Below are 18,077 nucleotides of genomic sequence, written 5' to 3'. Positions count from 1 at the left end.
TGAACACATTGAGCGCTGGGGAGAGCCTATGAGGTTTGAGAAGTCTATCTGGGCAGAGGCAGGAACTCCCAAGCCGAGAACTTCTCTCGTGTCATATCAGACTCTCGCTCTATAAGCCAGCTTAAAAGTAGGGAAAGCAAAGGCTGTCTCCCCCAAACTCCTGGTGATAAACCAGTCGCCTAGCAAACGTAAAGCTCTCTTAGAAGACCGAGAGAGCACTAGCTTATAAAACAACGGCTTTGAAGTAGCTAGGCCTAGTGTAAGCTCTGACGTTTAGGCGAACGAGGAGCAGCAGTTACAAAAAGATCCGGACAAAGATCCTTAAAAATCAGCATGATTTATTTCAAGTCCATAGGGGGCTAAGCAGCTTTAGGCTCCTCTCCGTCTGACAGAGTCCTCAAGGGAATATCAGTAGGAGGGGGAACAGCAACTTCCTCATCTGAAGGAACCTTGTCCGACAATAGCCGAGTCTCAAGCAAGGGAGAGACCTACCGTGGTGGCAATGCTTAACAAACAGAGTCCACACACACTGGTGCATTAGTAGCGGACCAGGACGCAACGTCATGTAACTGCTTGACAGTCTGTGAACTGTCAACAACAACAGGTGCGTGAGGACGCACAGCGTCCACTCGAGACTGCTTTGACCGCCTAGTCTGAGCACACACACTGGTGCATTAGTAGCGGACCAGGACGCAACGTCATGTAACTGCTTGACAGTCTGTGAACTGTCAACAACAACAGGTGCGTGAGGACGCACAGCGTCCACTCGAGACTGCTTTGACCGCCTAGTCTGAGCAGTCAAAACAACTCTAGAATGCGGAGGTTGACGCTCAGCGTCAAAACAAGTCAACTCCGATTGTTGGCGAACGTCCTGAACGTCAACAGGAGCATCAGCAAGTGGCCTAACGTCCAAATGTGGCTGAAAATCCACACGAGACCGCATCGAGTGTGGTTCTAAACAACCTGACTGACGTGACTTGGCTACGCCAACGTCAACAGGACGCACAAAGGAACGTTAGGGTGGCTGAAGGCCAGGATCTCGATGAGATAAACGGCTAGGCTCAACGGACTTATCGGCAGAATAGTCTTCCATAAGGGAGGCAAGCTTATTCTGCATGTCTTGCCGTACAACCCATTCAGGATCAACGGGAATGGTTGCGGTAAGAGACGAGGGTAACGTCTGTGACTGCAAAACCTTGCCTACAAAAAGACTCTCGGAGTCTGTGTTACGCTTTTGTTTAGGCGGCGAGCAGTCTTCCGATGACTGCATAGGGTCAGAGCTGTCCTAATGGTTAAAACCAGGACGCTGGACCTGTCCTGAAAGGACTGACTTTCGCTTAAAGGGCCTCGAAATCTTGTTCCACGGTTTCTTATGCGAAAAGCCTTCGGATGACGAGGAGAAAATCGTCTCTCTCGCCTTATGGTAGGGGTGATCTTGGTAAGATACACCTGATACCATAGAGGGAACGTCTGTTCGCTGATCAAGGCCTCTCGAACCCATAAGTCGTACGACATTACTTCTCCCCTGGGCTTGGGAGCTTGCAAGAGGTCCCGGACTAGGCGAACGACAGGCACGAACAGACGAACCCTCGGTCGCAACACTGATAACACTTTGCGCAATATCACTTTATCACTACGATTTTCTGTTTTGCACTTAATTCACTGAAATCGAATTTTTTAACAATTCACATTAGGTATGAATAAAACTGATTTCTACCTGAAGCACGCAATTCTACCCTCTATCAAAAGGTTATAATTGCGAAATCAGTCGTATAATGTAAGAACATTAATACCAGCAAAAAACAGTAAACATATTTTAAGATAAAAAAAAAAAAAATCAGTGGCTGGGGAAGAGACTAAACACTAGTTCATTCAAAACTACGTTTTCAATCTCTCACCGTAAGTGCCTTGGGACGAGAATAAAAACTAAAAACGTTTTATCCTTTCTCCCCGTACAGAGAATAGGGACGAGAGTAACTCGAGAACAACGTTACTCGCTTAGGACGAGATAAAGATCGGAACGTTCTCTCTCCTCTCTCTCTCTCCGTCTCTGTCTCTCTCTCTTGATTTCGCACCGAAGAGAAGAGCCCACTTACCTTTCGTCAATAAACAGGTTATTTGACCAAAGGAAAAAACTGAAAGGTTTTTCAATTAAAAGTTCCTTTAAAATAGTCTTTAAAACATTTAATCTTTGAAAGAAAAAAGAACAAAACGTCAGAATCGATTTACTCTTTCTGCAAAGTGAAACTGTGATACTCTCTCTCTCTATCGTAACGATAGAGCGCAAACTGCGTAGCATAAATAAACTAAACGTTAGTTCATCTTTGAAACAGTACGAAGACTATTCAAAGAAAAAACTATCATAAAATATTTACTAAAAATATTTCATTTAATAAGTTTTAAATCATTAGCTCTGTAAAAATTATTTACAATTGCAAAGGGCTCAACGTTGTTTAACTTCGGTTTCCAAGTTAGGACCGCCTACTCTCAGGAAAGGTCGCATATAAACAAATCATTAAAATTTATTTTGATGTTTATTATAAATGGAAAGCTAATCGAAGAGGCCTAATAAAGGCGGTTGAGATATAAAATATATAGAGGAAAATCTATAATTAATTTATAACGTGATAAGATAATTGCTAAAAGCCTAAAACACACTTCCGTCTAAGGGAAGGGTCGGCCATTTAAAAGTCAAAGAAAGTCCATACTCTCTTTGTCATCAAAAATTAAATCTTTCCAAAAACGAGTTCAAGATTTAAGATGAAGATAAAACACCTGCACTGCGAAAGCTCAAACCAAAATGAAGTACTTCACCAAATATGTTGAGAAAACTCCAGGTTCTACAGCGAGTATTGATACGTCTTGTCGTCAACGTCGACAGAGAAGAATTGAAGGTTTTGTTTACATGCAAGAGTGGTATCTGGCCGACAGTTGGCGCTGGTGGGCACACCCGCAACCTTCATAGCGATCGCTCGCGAGTTTTTTGAGTGTGTTTTCTGTCGAGCCGCAGAGTTGCAGCTATTATATATTCACCGGCTAAGTTAAATATTTAAAAATCGTAATACAGTAGTATCAAATTAACCTCTAGCACCCACTTATTCTAATAGACAGGTCGATGACCTCCAGAGGTATCCAGAAATATGTTATTTTCATTAGTAAAATAAATTTTTGAATATACTTACCCGATAATCATGTAGCTGTCAACTCTGTTGCCGACAGAAATCTACGGTCGGGATACGCCAGCGATCGCTATACAGGTGGGGGTGAACACCACAGCGCCATCTGTGGTCAGGTACTCCAGTACTTCTTGTCAACACCACCTTAATTTTTTCCTCGGTCCACTGGTTCTCTATGGGGAGGAAGGGTGGGTCAATTAAATCATGATTATCGGGTAAGTATATTCAAAAATTTATTTTACTAATGAAAATAACATTTTTCAATATTAATCTTACCCGATAATCATGTAGCTGATTCACACCCAGGGTGGTGGGTGGAGACCAGCATACATGTTAACAAAGAAGCTAAGTATCCCGTATTTTATTTTATTAGTTATTCAAAAATAACATAAAATAAATAAGTACCTGGTAAGGAAGACGACTTGAACCATTACTCTTCCTTTATTAAGTACGTCTTCCTTACTGAGCGTAGCGGTCCTCTTAGGATGCTGAACGACTCTTAGGTGCTGAAGTATAAAGGGCTGCAACCCATACTAAAGGACCTCATCACAACCTTTAACCTCGGCGCTTCTCAAGAAAGAATTGACCACCCGCCAAATCAACAAGGATGTGGAAGGCTTCTTAGCCGACCGTACAACCCATAACAAGTATTCAAGAGAAAGGTTAAAAAGGTTATGGGGTTATGGGAATGTGGTGGCTGAGCCCCCGCCTACTACTGCATTCGTTGCTACGAATGGTCCCAGGGTGTAGCAGTTCTCGTAAAGAGACTGGACATCTTTGAGATAGAATGATGCGAACACTGACTTGCTTCTCCAATAGGTTGCATCCATAACACTCTGCAGAGAACGGTTCTGTTTGAGGGCCACTGAAGTAGCCACAGCTCTCACTTCATGTGTCCTTACCTTCAGCAAAGCAAGGTCTTCTTCCTTCAGATGAGAATGTGCTTCCCTAATCAGGAGCCTGAATAGGTAAAAAACTGAGTTCTTAGACCTTGGAAGAGAAGGCTTCTTGATAGCACACCATAAGGCTTCTGATTGTCCTCGTAAAGGTTATGACCTTTTTAGATAGTACCTAAGAGCTCTAACTGGGCAAAGTACTCTCTCCAGTTCGTCCCCCACCAAGTTGGACAGGCTTGGGATCTCGAACGACTTAGGCCAAGGACGTGAAGGAAGCTCGTTTTAGCAAAAAACCGAGCTGCAAGGAACATGTAGCCGTTTCAGATGTGAAAACTATGTTCCTGCTGAAGGCGTGGATCTCACTTACTCTTTTAGCTGTTGTCAAGCACACGAGGAAAAGAGTTTTTAATGTGAGGTCCTTAAAAGAGGCTGATTGGAGAGGTTCAAATCTTGATGACATAAGGAACCTTAGGACCACGTCTAGATTCCAGCCTGGAGTGGACAACCGACGTTCCTTTGAGGTCTCAAAAGACCTAAGGAGGTCCTGTAGATCTTTGTTGGTGGAAAGATCCAAGCCTCTGTGGCGGAAAACCGCTGCCAACATACTTCTGTAACCCTTAATCGTAGGAGCTGAAAGGGATCTTACGTTCCTTAGAAGTAACAGGAAGTCAGCAATCTGGGTTACAGTGGTACTGGATGAGGAAACTGCATTGGCCTTGTACCAGCTTCGGAAGACTTCCCCTTTAGACTGATAGACTCTGAGAGTGGATGTCCTCCTTGCTCTGGCAATCGCTCTGGCTGCCTCCTTCGAAAAGCCCCTAGCTCTTGAGAGTCTTTCGAAAGTCTGAAGGCAGTCAGACGAAGAGCGTGGAGGTTTGGATGTACCTTCTTTACGTGAGGTAGACGTAGAAGGTCCACTCCTAGAGGAAGAGTCCTGGGAATGTCGACCAGCCATTGCAGTACCTCTATGAACCATTCTCTCGCGGGCCAGAGCGGAGCCAACCAACGTCAGCTGTGTCCCTTTGCGAGAGGCGAACTTCTGAAGTACCCTGTTGACAATCTTGAACGGCGGGAATGCATACAGGTCGAGATGGGACCAATCCAGCTGAAAAGCATCCACGTGAACTGCTGCTGGGTCTGGAATCGGAGAACAATACAACGGGAGCCTCTAGTATATCGAGGTAGCGAACAGATCTATGGTTGGCTGACCCCACAGGGCCCAAAGTCTGCTGCAAACATTCTTGTGAAGGGTCCACTCTGTGGGGATGACCTGACCCTTCCGGCTAAGGCGATCTGCCATGACATTCATATCGCCCTGAATGAACCTCGTTACCAGCGTGAGCTTTCGATCTTTTAACCAGATGAGGAGGTCCCTTGCGATCTAGAACAACTTCCACGAATGAGTCCCTCCCTGCTTGGAGATGTAAGCCAAGGCTGTGGTGTTGTCAGAGTCCACCTCCACCACCTTGTTAAGCTGGAGGGACTTGAAGTTTATCAAGGCCAGATGAACCGCCAACAGCTCCTTGCAATAGATGTGAAGTGTCCTTAGCTCCTGATTCCATGTTCCCGAGCATTCCTGTCCGTCCAAAGTCGCACCCCAGCCCGTGTCTGATGCGTCAGAGAAGAGACGGCGGTCGAGTTTCTGAACAGCCAAAGGTAGACTTCCTTGAGAAGAAAGCTGTTCTTTCACCACGTGAGAGTAGACCTCCTCTCTTCGGAAACAGGAACTGAGATCGTCTCTAGCGTCATGTCCTTTATCCAGTGAGCCGCTAGATGATACTGAAGGGGGCGGAGGTGGCGTCTCCCTAACTCGATGAACAGGGCCAGCGATGAAAGTGTCCCTGTTAGACTCATCCACTACCTGACTGAGCATCGGTTCCTTCTCAGCATGCTCTGGATGCATTCTAGGGCTTAGTAGATCCTTGGGGCCGACGGAAAAGCCCGAAAAGCTCGACTCTGAAGATCCATACCCAGGTAGACAATGGTCTGGGATGGGACGAGCTGGGACTCCTCAAAATTGACCAGGAGGCCCAGTTCCTTGGTCAGATCCATAGTCCATCTGAGAATCTCCAGACAGCGACGACTTGTGGGAGCTCTTAAAAGCTAGTCGTCTGACGGAGCCGGACACAAGATCATGGTACTGCTGCACAGTCTGTGAACTGTCAACCATGGGGAAGCGAGGAAGTACAGCGACAACCCGAAGCTGTCTAGACTGTCTGGGTCGTACAGACAACTCCTTATCGGGTTGCTGAGGTTGCCGCACTGCGTCACAACAAGTCACTTCTGCTGGTTGTTGAACGTCTTCCCAGTGACACACTGACTCCGTAAACAAAAAATCCTCTAACAAGGACTAAGCTTGGACTGCATGTCTTGCAACAAAGCTCAAGGTCTATGGGAGCAGGTGTGGTAACAGACGGGGTTAGCGACTGAAGTGGAACCATTACCCTCCCTGGAAGCATGTTATGCTTAAATAAAAGTCCATAGGAGGCTAAGCAGCTAAAGGCTCCTCTCCAAATGACAGAGTCCTCAAGGGAATATCAGAAGGAGGGAGAATAGCACTTTCTCATCTACAGGAACCATATCCGAGAAAAGCTAAGTTCTCTCAGTGAGGGTTTCACTGGTGCAAAAGCAGCAGACTAGAAGGCAACGTTATGAAACTGCTTGACAGTCTAGTGAGTTGGCAACAACCAAAGATGTGTGACTGAGGAGCATGCGGTAAGGTATGCAGAGCATGCTGTATGCAGAGCATGCTGTATGTAGAGCATGCTGTAAGGTAAGCAGAGCATGTTGCATGGCGTGCGGCTTATGCTGCATGGGATGAGGCTCATGCTGCATGGGATGAGGCTCATGCTGCATGGTATGAGGCTCATGCTGCATGGGATGAGGCTCATGCTGCAAGGGATGAGGCTCATGCCGCATGCGTTGAGGAGGATGCCGCATAGTATGAGGCTCCTGCCTCATGGGTTGAGGCGGTTGCCGCATAGCATGAGGCTCCTGCCTCATGGTTTGAGGAGGATGCCGCATAGCATGAGGCTCCTCATAGCATGAGACTCCTGCCTCATGGGTTGAGGAGGATGCCGCCTAGCATGAGGCTCCTGCCTCATGGGTTGAGGAGGATGCCGCATAGCATGAGGCTGCCTCATGGGTAGAGGAGGTTGCCGCATAGCATGAGGCTATTGCCTCATGGGTTGAGGAGGATGCCGCATAGCATGAGGCTCCTGCCTCATGGTTTGAGGAGGATGCCGCATAGCATGAGGCTCCTGTGAGGTTCCTGCCTCAAGAGTTGCGTCTGCCTCAAGGGTTGAGGAGGTAGCTGCGCAGAGAGAGGCTCATGCTGTGAAGAATGCGGTTGCTGCATGCGTTGAGGCGGCTGCCTCATAGCATGAGGTTCCTGCCTCAAGAGTTGAGGTTCTTGCCTCAAGAGTTGAGGTTCTTGCCTCAAGAGTTGAGGTTCTTGCCTCAAGAGTTGAGGTTCTTGCCTCAAGAGTTGAGGTTCTTGCCTCAAGAGTTGAGGCTCTTGCCTCAAGAGTTGAGGCTCTTGCCTCAAGAGTTGAGGTTCTTGCCTCAAGAGTTGAGGCTCTTGCCTCAAGAGTTGAGGTTCTTGCCTCAAGAGTTGAGGCTCTTGCCTCAAGAGTTGAGGTTCTTGCCTCAAGAGTTGAGGCTCTTGCCTCAAGAGTTGAGGTTCTTGCCTCAAGAGTTGAGGCTCTTGCCTCAAGAGTTGAGGTTCTTGCCTCAAGAGTTGAGGTTCTTGCCTCAAGAGTTGAGGTTCTTGCCTCAAGAGTTGAGGTTCTTGCCTCAAGAGTTGAGGCTCTTGCCTCAAGAGTTGAGGTTCTTGCCTCAAGAGTTGAGGCTCTTGCCTCAAGAGTTGAGGTTCTTGCCTCAAGAGTTGAGGTTCTTGCCTCAAGAGTTGAGGTTCTTGCCTCAAGAGTTGAGGTTCTTGCCTCAAGAGTTGAGGCTCTTGCCTCAAGAGTTGAGGTTCTTGCCTCAAGAGTTGAGGCTCTTGCCTCAAGAGTTGAGGTTCTTGCCTCAAGAGTTGAGGCTCTTGCCTCAAGAGTTGAAGCGGTTGCCGCATAGCATGAGGCTCCTGCCTCAAGGAAAGTGGAGGTTGCTGCATAGCGCTGGTACCTGGCAACTCCCAATGCGGCAGCTCACGCATGGAGGCAGGAGGAGCCTCAACATCATACGTCTGGCAGGGTGGACTGCGCAGAGGTGGAGGAGCGCTCGCAGGAGGAGGTGTGCTAACCTTCTCTGCCTGAAACTCCTGCATCAACACCGCAAGCTGAGACTGCATTGTCTGCAGCATAGACCACTAGAGTTTAAGAAAGACAACAACAAACGGAGCTACTGTCCGTTGAGACTGAGGGTCTAAAACAGCTGGTGCGGCAACAGACGGAGTTACTGCCTGTTGCGATACCACCTTGCCTCTCTGGGAGGTGTGCAGTTGTCGTACTGCAGCAAGTCCGAACTGACCCAGTGCTAATGGCACCACCTATGAGTTGGACTTGCGCGGAAGGGACCGACTTGCACTTAAAAGCTGCAAGATTTGGTCCATGGTTTCTGCGAGAAACCTCTTCCGCAGACGAGGAATAAAAGGGCTCTCTCGTCTTTGTGTGGGTGGGGTGATCACGTCGGCTACGTGAGTTGGTTACACCCGAAACCACGGAGGGAAACGTCTGTTCGTCGATCAAGGCCTGATGAACCCATAAGTCCTTCGACGTTACTTCTCCCCTGCTTGGGAGCTTGTAAGAGGTCCCAGACTAGGCGAACAACTGGCACGAACAGACGAACCCTCGAACGCAACACTGTAACACTTTGCGCTTATCACTTTATCACTTTTGATTTTCTGTTTGCACTTATTTCACTGAACTCGAAACTTTAAGTGGTTTGTACCTGAAACACGCAATTCTATCCTTCATTAAAAGTTAGTAATTGCGAAAACAGTATTACAATGTAACAGAAAAACATAATGAAAGATAAATAATTCAGTGGCTGGAAAAGAGACTAAACACTAGATCAAATAAACTACGTTTAAAATCTCTCACCGCATAAAGCCTGAGAACAAGAATAAAACTCTAGAAACGTTTACCTTCTTCCCCTAAAGAGACTAGGGAGAAGAGCAAAAACGATAACAACGTTACCCGCTTGAACGAAACGTTTATCCTCCTCTCTCTCCCTCCGTCTCTATCTCTCTCTCTCTCTCTCTTGACTTAGAACCTGAGAGATGAGCCCAATTATATATATCGTTAAAACATATTATTGTTAAAGGAAAAAAACTGAAAGATTTCCCAAATAAAAAGTTCCTTTATTAGAATTAAAACCATTTAAGCTAAGAAAGAATGAACAAAACGATAGAATCGTTCTACTCTTACTGCAACGTGACACCGTGAATACTCTCTCTCTATCGTAACGATAAAGCGCAAGTTGAACGTTCTGAACGTCAACAACTGCAGAGACAAAACAAAACGTTAGTTCAACTTTGAAAACAGTACGAGACTATCAAAGAAATTCTTTCAAAAACATTAAAATAGCATAATATGTTAACAGGTAAAAACGAAATGACGGGCTCAATGTTAATTAACTTCGGTTCCAAGAAAAGACCGCCTACTATTAGGAAAGGTCGAATATAAACAAATATAAAAATTAATTTTAATAAGTTTATAATAAAAGGAAGTTAATCGAAGAGGCCTATAAAAGGCGGAGAGATAAAAAATAAATCTATAACTTTTGTTAAGCAAAATTAAGAAAGAGAGTCTATACTCTCTTCGACACCAACACTTCCGTCTAAGGGAAGGGTCGGCCATTAAAAGTGAAAGAGAGTTCATACTCTCTTCGTCACCAAAATTAAATCAAATTAATTCCAAAAACTTGCTAAGCTAATGATAAAGCTTCCTGAATAGCGAAGGCTAAACTCTAGAGCAAATACATCACCAAATCGTGAGCAATAACTCCAGAATCAACAGCGTATCCATGTAGGTCTAGCCGGAGGCACGACAGAGGAAAAATTGAGGTGGTGTTGACAAGAAGTACTGGAGTACCTGACCACAGATGGCGCTGTGGTGTTCACCCCCACCTGTATAGCGATCGCTGGCGTATCCCGACCGTAGATTTCTGTCGGCAACAGAGTTGACAGCTACATGATTATCGGGTAAGATTAATATTGAAAACTGTTTGATCACATGTTGCAAATACCATCTCTGAGTGAGGAGATACTGGATAACCTCCATATGTGAAATCATATAGATGTGATTGCTTTGTGGTAAATCTAGATGCAAGGTTGACAGAACAGGTCGGGAAGGGGAGGTAACTCCATTGGAACCTCAATCAGCAACAGTAGAAGGTCTGGGTACACTTCTGCCCACGGCCACAGCGGAGCTATCAATCAATGATAAGTTGGTCTTTGATCTGGTAAGTAATAGGTTGGCCAGGGCACCAGCCACCTATTGAGATACTACTGCTAGAAAGTAATTAGGTCCTTTGACTAGCCAGACTGTATTACATTGGATCCCTCTCTCTAGTTACGGTTCATTTTTCCCTTGCCTACACATACAGAACACCGAATAGTCTTGCCTATTCTTTACACATTCTCCTCTGTTCTCATAAACCTACTGTCTTGGGTTAGAATGATTGAGGGTGCACTCAGGCACACTATTCCATATTTTTTCTCTTCCTCTTGTTTTATTGTTTTCATAGTTTATATAAGAAATAGCTAATCTAATGCTGTTACTGTTAAAATATTTTATTTTGATTATTCATTACTTCTATTGTAGTTTAATAATTTCCTAGTTTCATTTCCTCACTTGGCTATTTTTCCCTGATAGAGCCCATGGGCTTGTAGCATCCTGCTTTTCCAACTAGGGTTGTAGCTTGGCTTGTAATAATAATAATAATAATAATAATAATAATAATAATAATAGTAATAACAATAATGTTGAGGACTTTCCTCAAGAAACAGAACGGGGGCAATACATAGACATCCAGGTTGTCCCACAGGTGTTGAAAGGCATCCGGAAGTGCCATCTGTGGGTCTAGTACTGGGGAGCAGTACACCGGAAGGTTCAGGTTCACTGTACTTTGTTTGCTATCCAAGGATTCATAGACAACTCGGATCTAACTATCAGAGTCTTCCTGCTCAGATTGCTTACCACGTATTAACTAGGTTGACAGGGAGATTACATTGTCCTCTATCCAATGCAGGATTTCTACAGCTAGCTGGCAATATTGCCGTGAAATAGTACCACTACGGTCGTGTTGTCACTCATCAACACTACCGAGTGACCTGACAGAAGTTATTGGAAATGTTGCAAAGCAAGGAACGTTGCTCTCGACTCCAGGAGGTTTACACGACAAAGCTGATCTGACTCAAACCACAGTCCAGAGGACATGTGCTGTAGCAGATGAAACCCGCCTCCCTTCCTTTGATGTATCGGTGAAGAGCATCGTATTTGGAATAGGAGAAAGCAGGTCTAGACCTCTGAGAAGGTTGGAGTCCAGATTTCACGGACTCAGGTCCTTCTTTTGCTCTGTGCCCCTTGAAATTAACAGTCCAGGAGAGTCCCTGCCCTAAGACCAAAAGGTCTTGAGTTGCTATTGAAGTGAGCAGATGCAAAGACGACTATTTGGCACCGGGCACTCTGACGAGGCCAGACCACCTAACAGTTGCTGCCACTGGTGGGCTGGCAGCGGGATTTGCTGAAGGAATTGTGATGCCATTTCTTTGAATCTTGCGATTATGTCCTGCAAAAGGAAGACTTTCTCTTGATTGGCATTTATCTTCATCCCCAGCTATACCATGTCCTGATTTGCCTCAAGTTTGACTTTTTCCCTTTTACCATAATCCCCAGAATTGAGGCAAAACTGGAGAAGTCTGTTTCAATGGAGGACATGGGTCTCTACCGAGTCTGCCATGATCAGTTAGTCGTCTGATGGAGGAGGTGAATACCATTGCCATGGGCCCAGACTGAGACTAAAGTGAAAACTCTCGTGAACACCCGAGGGGCTGTTTCCAGTCTGAAGCTCAGTACCCTGAATTGGTAGACCTTGTCCTGCAATACGAACCAGAAGTACTTCCTTGAGGAAGAATGGACTGGAATCTGGAAGAATGCATCCTCCAGGTCTCATGAGATCATGAAGTCTTTGGTCTTAGGACTGACGCTGCGGTCTTATCTTGAATGGAGTCTGTTGGACAAACTCATTCAGAGCCGAAAGGTCGATGCCCGGTCTCCAGCCTCCAGACACCCTTTCTACAGGGAGTCGACTATAAAAACCTGTAGACCTGTCCAAGAGACACTAGAGGCTGCCCTTCTCAAACCTAGTCTGCACTTTTTTTGGAGGGGAATAAATCAAAGAATTTGTTTCAACAAACAAATAATGATACATTTAGAATTAGCAATAAACAAGGCCACCAGCTAATCTAAACAAACCATCTAACCTAACCTAACCTAGTAGCCGTATCCTTATCTAGCGGGGGGGAGGGGGGGGGGGGGCAAAGCCAACTCAATACCCAATGCACAATAACCTCACGAATAAATGAGCACCAATCATAGTTTTGTGAGAAATTCTTGATCCCATTTACAACAAATTTATAACTAAATTTAACAAAAATATAATTATATACAAGTAACAAATTAGGTTCAACATCTAAATAAGAATTTTCAAACCAAGTTCCCTTAAAAATGGATACATAAATACACCTTTTCTCACTTGTTTTTCAATACAACATGCTTTCTGTCACTACAAAATGCTTTTTTGTTAATATCAAGTCGGCACTTAGAACCACGGGTGGGGCAAATAGTGTCACTTTCACATTTAATAACACCATGATCTTGGCAGTGCTTTATTATTCTTTCAATGTTACCACAATAATGCAAAACAAAATCTTTATAATTTAATAACAAGTGAGACAAGAATTTGGAAGAAAATCCACAGAAATTGATGTCAAAGTAAATAGTAAATGAGAAACCGCACCAAAAGTTGAAGGTTCACTCGCCTCAATGGCTCAAAAAAAAAAAAGACTGAAAAATTAGTGGTGGAAATAGTGTGAACAGTTTTGAAAAATGATATTTTAATTATAAAATAAATTTTTGAATATACTTACCCGGTGAATATATAATAGCTGCTGCTGCTCCAGCGGCTCGACAGAAAACACACACAAAAACTCGCGAGCGATCGCTATGAAGGTTGCGGGTGTGCCCACCAGCGCCAACTATCAGCCAGATACCGCATATACATGTAAACAGACCCAATTTTTCTCATCCCGCTGGGTCTCTATCGGGGAGGAAGGGGGGGCCTTTAATTTATATATTCACCGGGTAAGTATATTCAAAAATTTATTTTATAATTAAAATATCATTTTTAAATATCTAACTTAGCCGGTGAATATATAATAGCTGATTCACACCCATGGTGGTGGGTAGAGACCAGAGTTAATTAAGTTTACAGCGTATAAGCTAATTATCACTTTATCACTACGATTTTCTGTTTTGCACTTAATTCACTGAAATCGAATTTTTTAACAATTCACATTAGGTATGAATAAAACTGATTTCTACCTGAAGCACGCAATTCTACCCTCATCAAAAGGTTATAATTGCGAAATCAGTCGTATAATATAAGCACATTAATACAAGCAAAAAACAGTAAACATATTTTAAGATAAAAAGATCAGTGGCTGGGAAGGAGACTAAACACTAGTTCATTCAAAACTACGTTTTCAATCTCTCACCGTACAGAGCCTTGGGACGAGAATAAAAACTAAAAACGTTTTATCCTTTCTCCCCGTACAGAGACTAGGGACGAGAGTAAAAGACTGACTCGAGAACAACGTTACTCGCTTGGGACGAGAATAAAGATCGGAACGTTCTCTCTCCGTCTCTATCTCTTGATTTCGCACCAAAGAGAAGAGCCCACTTACCTTTCGTCAATAAACAGGTTATTTGACCAAAGGAAAAAAAAAACTGAAAGGTTTTTCAATTAAAAAGTTCCTTTAAAATAGTATTTAAAACATTTAAGTTTGAAAGAAGAATGAACAAAACGTCAGAATCGATTTACTCTTTCTGCAAAGTGAAACCGTGATTCTCTCTCTCTCTATCGTAACGATAGAGCGCAAACTGCGTAGCATAAATAAACTAAACGTTAGTTCATCTTTGAAACAGTACGAAGACTATTCAAAGAAAATCTTTCATAAAATATCTACTAAAAAATATTCATTTAATAAGTTTTAAATCATTTGCTCTGTAAAAGTTATTTACGATTGAAAGGGCTCAACGTTGTATAGCTTCGGTTTCCAAGTTAGGACCGCCTACTCTCAGGAAAGGTCGCATATAAACAAATCATTAAAATTTATCTTGACGTTTATTATAAATGGAAAGCTAATCGAAGAGGCCTAATAAAGGCGGTTGAGATATAAAATATATAGAGGAAAATCTATAATTAATTTATAACGTGATAAGATAATTGCTAAAAGCCTAAAACACACTTCCGTACTAAGGGAAGGGTCGGCCATTTAAAAGTCAAAGAAAGTCCAAAAAACAATCCAAAGTCATCAAAAATTAAATCTATCCAAAAACGAGTTCAAGATTTAAGTTGAAGATAAAACACCTGCACTGCGAAAGCTCAAACCAAAAGGAAGTACTTCACCAAATATGTTGAGAAAACTCCAGGTTATACAGCGAGTATTGATACGTCTTGTCGTTAAGGCCGACAGAGAAAAAATTGGGTCTGTTTACATGTATATGCGGTATCTGGCCGATAGTTGGCGCTGGTGGGCACACCCGCAACCTTCATAGCGATCGCTCGCGAGTTTTTGTGTGTGTTTTCTGTCGAGCCGCTGGAGCAGCAGCAGCTATTATATATTCACCAGCTAAGTTAAATATTTAAAAGTGTTAGTACAACTGTCACCTGATTGGGTATTCAAGTAATGTGATTCTAGTTTTGCTAAAATGCTAGTCGCAAGTAAAATGTGGATAATTATCATTGGTTAAAAACTATGAAAATTTGGGTGATGTCTTGCTATGTAAAATACAATCGATAATGTGATAATGTAATAATGTAATGATGTAATACAAACGAACAAACGAGAGCTCAGTCAGAAGAGCAATTTGAGAGAGTTATGAAGTCTAGGGACTTAGGTTTTTTTAAGTGGGTCAAATTTAATTTTGATTTTTAAACAACTTCTAAACCTAATGCCGCTTAGATTTATATATCAAATGAAACCTTGGACTTCCCTCTTTTTAGTGAAAGTACTTAAATTTGATAACTTGCCAGCAGAGCTATTGTATAGAATTACTGAACACAGGTCTATGAGCACCTGAAGCAGTTGTCATGAACCAGCAAGTGGTAAAGTGACGTCAGACTTCAGCTCCCTACTCCACCTTGAAGGATGCTTCGCTGAACATCAGCTGCGCAACCCCAACCACCGTCACCGTGGTGCCAAACCACAGCGGCAAGCATAAACACAAGAACTGAGGCTGTTCAGATGAATATTCGGTAAAATTATAGATACGGACAGAACAACATTTAGAACAGACAGAGAAAACGGGCATTTTGGGGTGTATGTATGATGGCGGCCACCTTTATGTATTATTATGTCTAACTTAGAATAAGGGGGGTCGCAGGCGGCGTTAGCTCCCCGTTAGGCAAGTAGGTAAGGACACGGCTTGTAGGTTAGGTTAGGGGGGGAAGTTAAGGTTAGTTGATGTCCATTTTCAATGAACGTGTGAGGAACTGGCTGCTGATATACAAAGGCTCTGGCATTTTTTTATAGGCAACACCTGTTTATAGTAGAAAAACTGATTCCGTCCATAACAATAAAACTAAACTAGCCAGGAGGTTGGACAGTTAGAAGGAAATAGAAACGGAGGTAAGGAACAAGGATCTACAGTGACTACAGCTAGGGGCTGCAAAGATCTGTTAGTAATAACTATGGAACACTGCGCCAGTTATCCTGATATCAACTACCCTTTGGAAAACTAGCCTATAATAACAAGCAAGTACGCTACAGTACTTTTTACGGGTTTATCTCTCGCCCTCCATCAGACAATAAAGAAGATAGAGCAATTTATTATATTAAATTAGTAACAGGGTACTGGTATGTCAATCATCAATCAAACAATATTAACCTTTGGTAACACAAACTTAATTTAGTTAGCTGGACCTAACACGACGGAAGTAGTCTAGACTAGGACTAGGCTTTGCTTATTGTGATAGCAAAGCCTGTTCCTGGTTCCAAATAAATTAGCAGCTAATTCTACTCCTCCAAAACGTTACCTAGTTAACTCACCTCATCCCCTTTCGCAAAATCTTCATTTGCAGGTTTCATTTTGACTTAAAATTCTACATGGTCGCAGTTTCGCTGACCAAATCTCCTGACAGGATACAGTTACTGAGTCAAGTTCCTTGCTGCGATACAAAGTAAACAAACCCTTAAATTGTAGTGAAAATGTGACTTCGTAAGTTCGTAGTCTCATTCTTCTTTTTTCATTGTTGTGCTGTGACAGCTGGTCTCAAATTTGTCAATATTTATGCTTTTTTTCAAAGAATGGGGGGCTGGAAGTACAGTACAGTAATTTCTGTAAATGTACAAGACTTTAATTTCTGGGGAATAACATGAACCATATATTCTCTAACTCTTTATCTCATGCTTTAAACATTTCTGAATACTAGGGCAAACCACCCATTCATGCATTTTCCTAACAACTCCTTATATGTTCACAATTATGGGTGATCCCAGTGGGGAACCGGGGTTTTGTGAGGGGAAACGCCAAAAACAGGTGATTTGCAACAATCGTAATGGCCAGAAATGCATAACAAATACAAGATAACCAGTTGGAAAAATTAATGAATCATATAGAGTAGGTTGCTTAAAATTCAAGAACTATAATTAAGTATAATCATATCACTTCCTAAAATTATTTTACTAGGGTGGGGCTATGCCAATTAGCAATTATATTAGCGTAATCTCAATTATTGCACCTAATTAAGCACATAGGACAGTTGGTCCATGCTCAGCAGCGGCCAGCTTTGCTCGTAATTTAACACTATCTCATTGCTCCTCTGTTCCAGCTAGTGGTAGGCCTACATGTTGCCGTATATGTATTAGTGAGTATTTGGGCGTTATTTCAATTAGGCAAATCTCTCAACTCAGTATAACAAATAATGATATAAACAAATATGAAATGTAGGGTATTGCTTGGGTTGTAATGCACATATAAATCTATTTTCAATTGTAAATAAATATCTTCTGGGGTACAACGTTGGATGTTACCTTTCTTCCTTATTATTTCCTAGTAAAATCTGTAACTTTCTATGTTTTTTTTTTTCCTGTTACAATTCTTCTGACCACCAAAACAGCCATATGGCCAGCAGAGAATAGAACTGAATATGAAAATGTGATGCTTTTTTCCTAATATCATTATATTAGATGATTAAAGGTTAGTTAAAAAGATAATGGAAGACCAAATAAGGGAACCATATGAGAAGTCTTTTAGAAATATACAAAAAAAAAAAACTATGGTATGGAAATAGAAGAGGTAAGAAAATACAGAAAGCAAGAAGTCAAGAAAGGAATTAAAGGTAAAGTAGCAAATGCAATTAAAATAAACCTGTAAGAAAAGATAAAAAAAAAATAATAAAGTTAAGATTTGTAAATGTTAGGCCTAGCGACAGAAAGATTATAAAGGTAAACTATGGCAGCTTTCATAGTAATGAAGATAAGGTTGAATATGATTGACTTAAAAGAAAACCATAGAAGCAAATGAAAATGATAGGCTTTGTGAATTGTGCAGAGAGGCAGATCATACAACAAAACAATTGTTTAGTTGTGGAAAATTAAGAAAATTTAGAAGCAGTAGTGTAGAATTTCAAAAAAAAGAAAAAAAAAAAAGGAAATTACCAAGTTGTGAAACTGTCTGTGTATACGATAACAAATGATAACGATTTTTCTGCAAATTGTCAAAAATTTATATATTTTTTTTTATTGTGAATTACTGAATTTTATTTATTTTTTATG

General features: G+C 42.4%; 1 protein-coding gene across 1 annotated transcript in view; it reads right to left on the bottom strand.

The window, feature by feature from the left end:
• Nucleotides 1-16,505, bottom strand: part of LOC137623054 (KICSTOR complex protein SZT2-like) — a 362,398-nt gene extending 345,893 nt beyond the window's left edge. Inside the window, exon 1 of the mRNA XM_068353692.1 lies at nt 16,350-16,505. Coding sequence (XP_068209793.1) covers nt 16,350-16,388 — 39 coding nt within the window. The 5' untranslated portion in view covers nt 16,389-16,505. The remainder of the gene's footprint in view (nt 1-16,349) is intronic.
• Between the last annotated feature and the right edge of the window lie 1,572 nt (nt 16,506-18,077).

This window comes from Palaemon carinicauda, chromosome 30 (assembly GCF_036898095.1).
Source record: "Palaemon carinicauda isolate YSFRI2023 chromosome 30, ASM3689809v2, whole genome shotgun sequence".
Taxonomy (NCBI): domain Eukaryota; kingdom Metazoa; phylum Arthropoda; class Malacostraca; order Decapoda; family Palaemonidae; genus Palaemon; species Palaemon carinicauda.
This window is presented reverse-complemented; position numbering and strand designations above follow the sequence as displayed.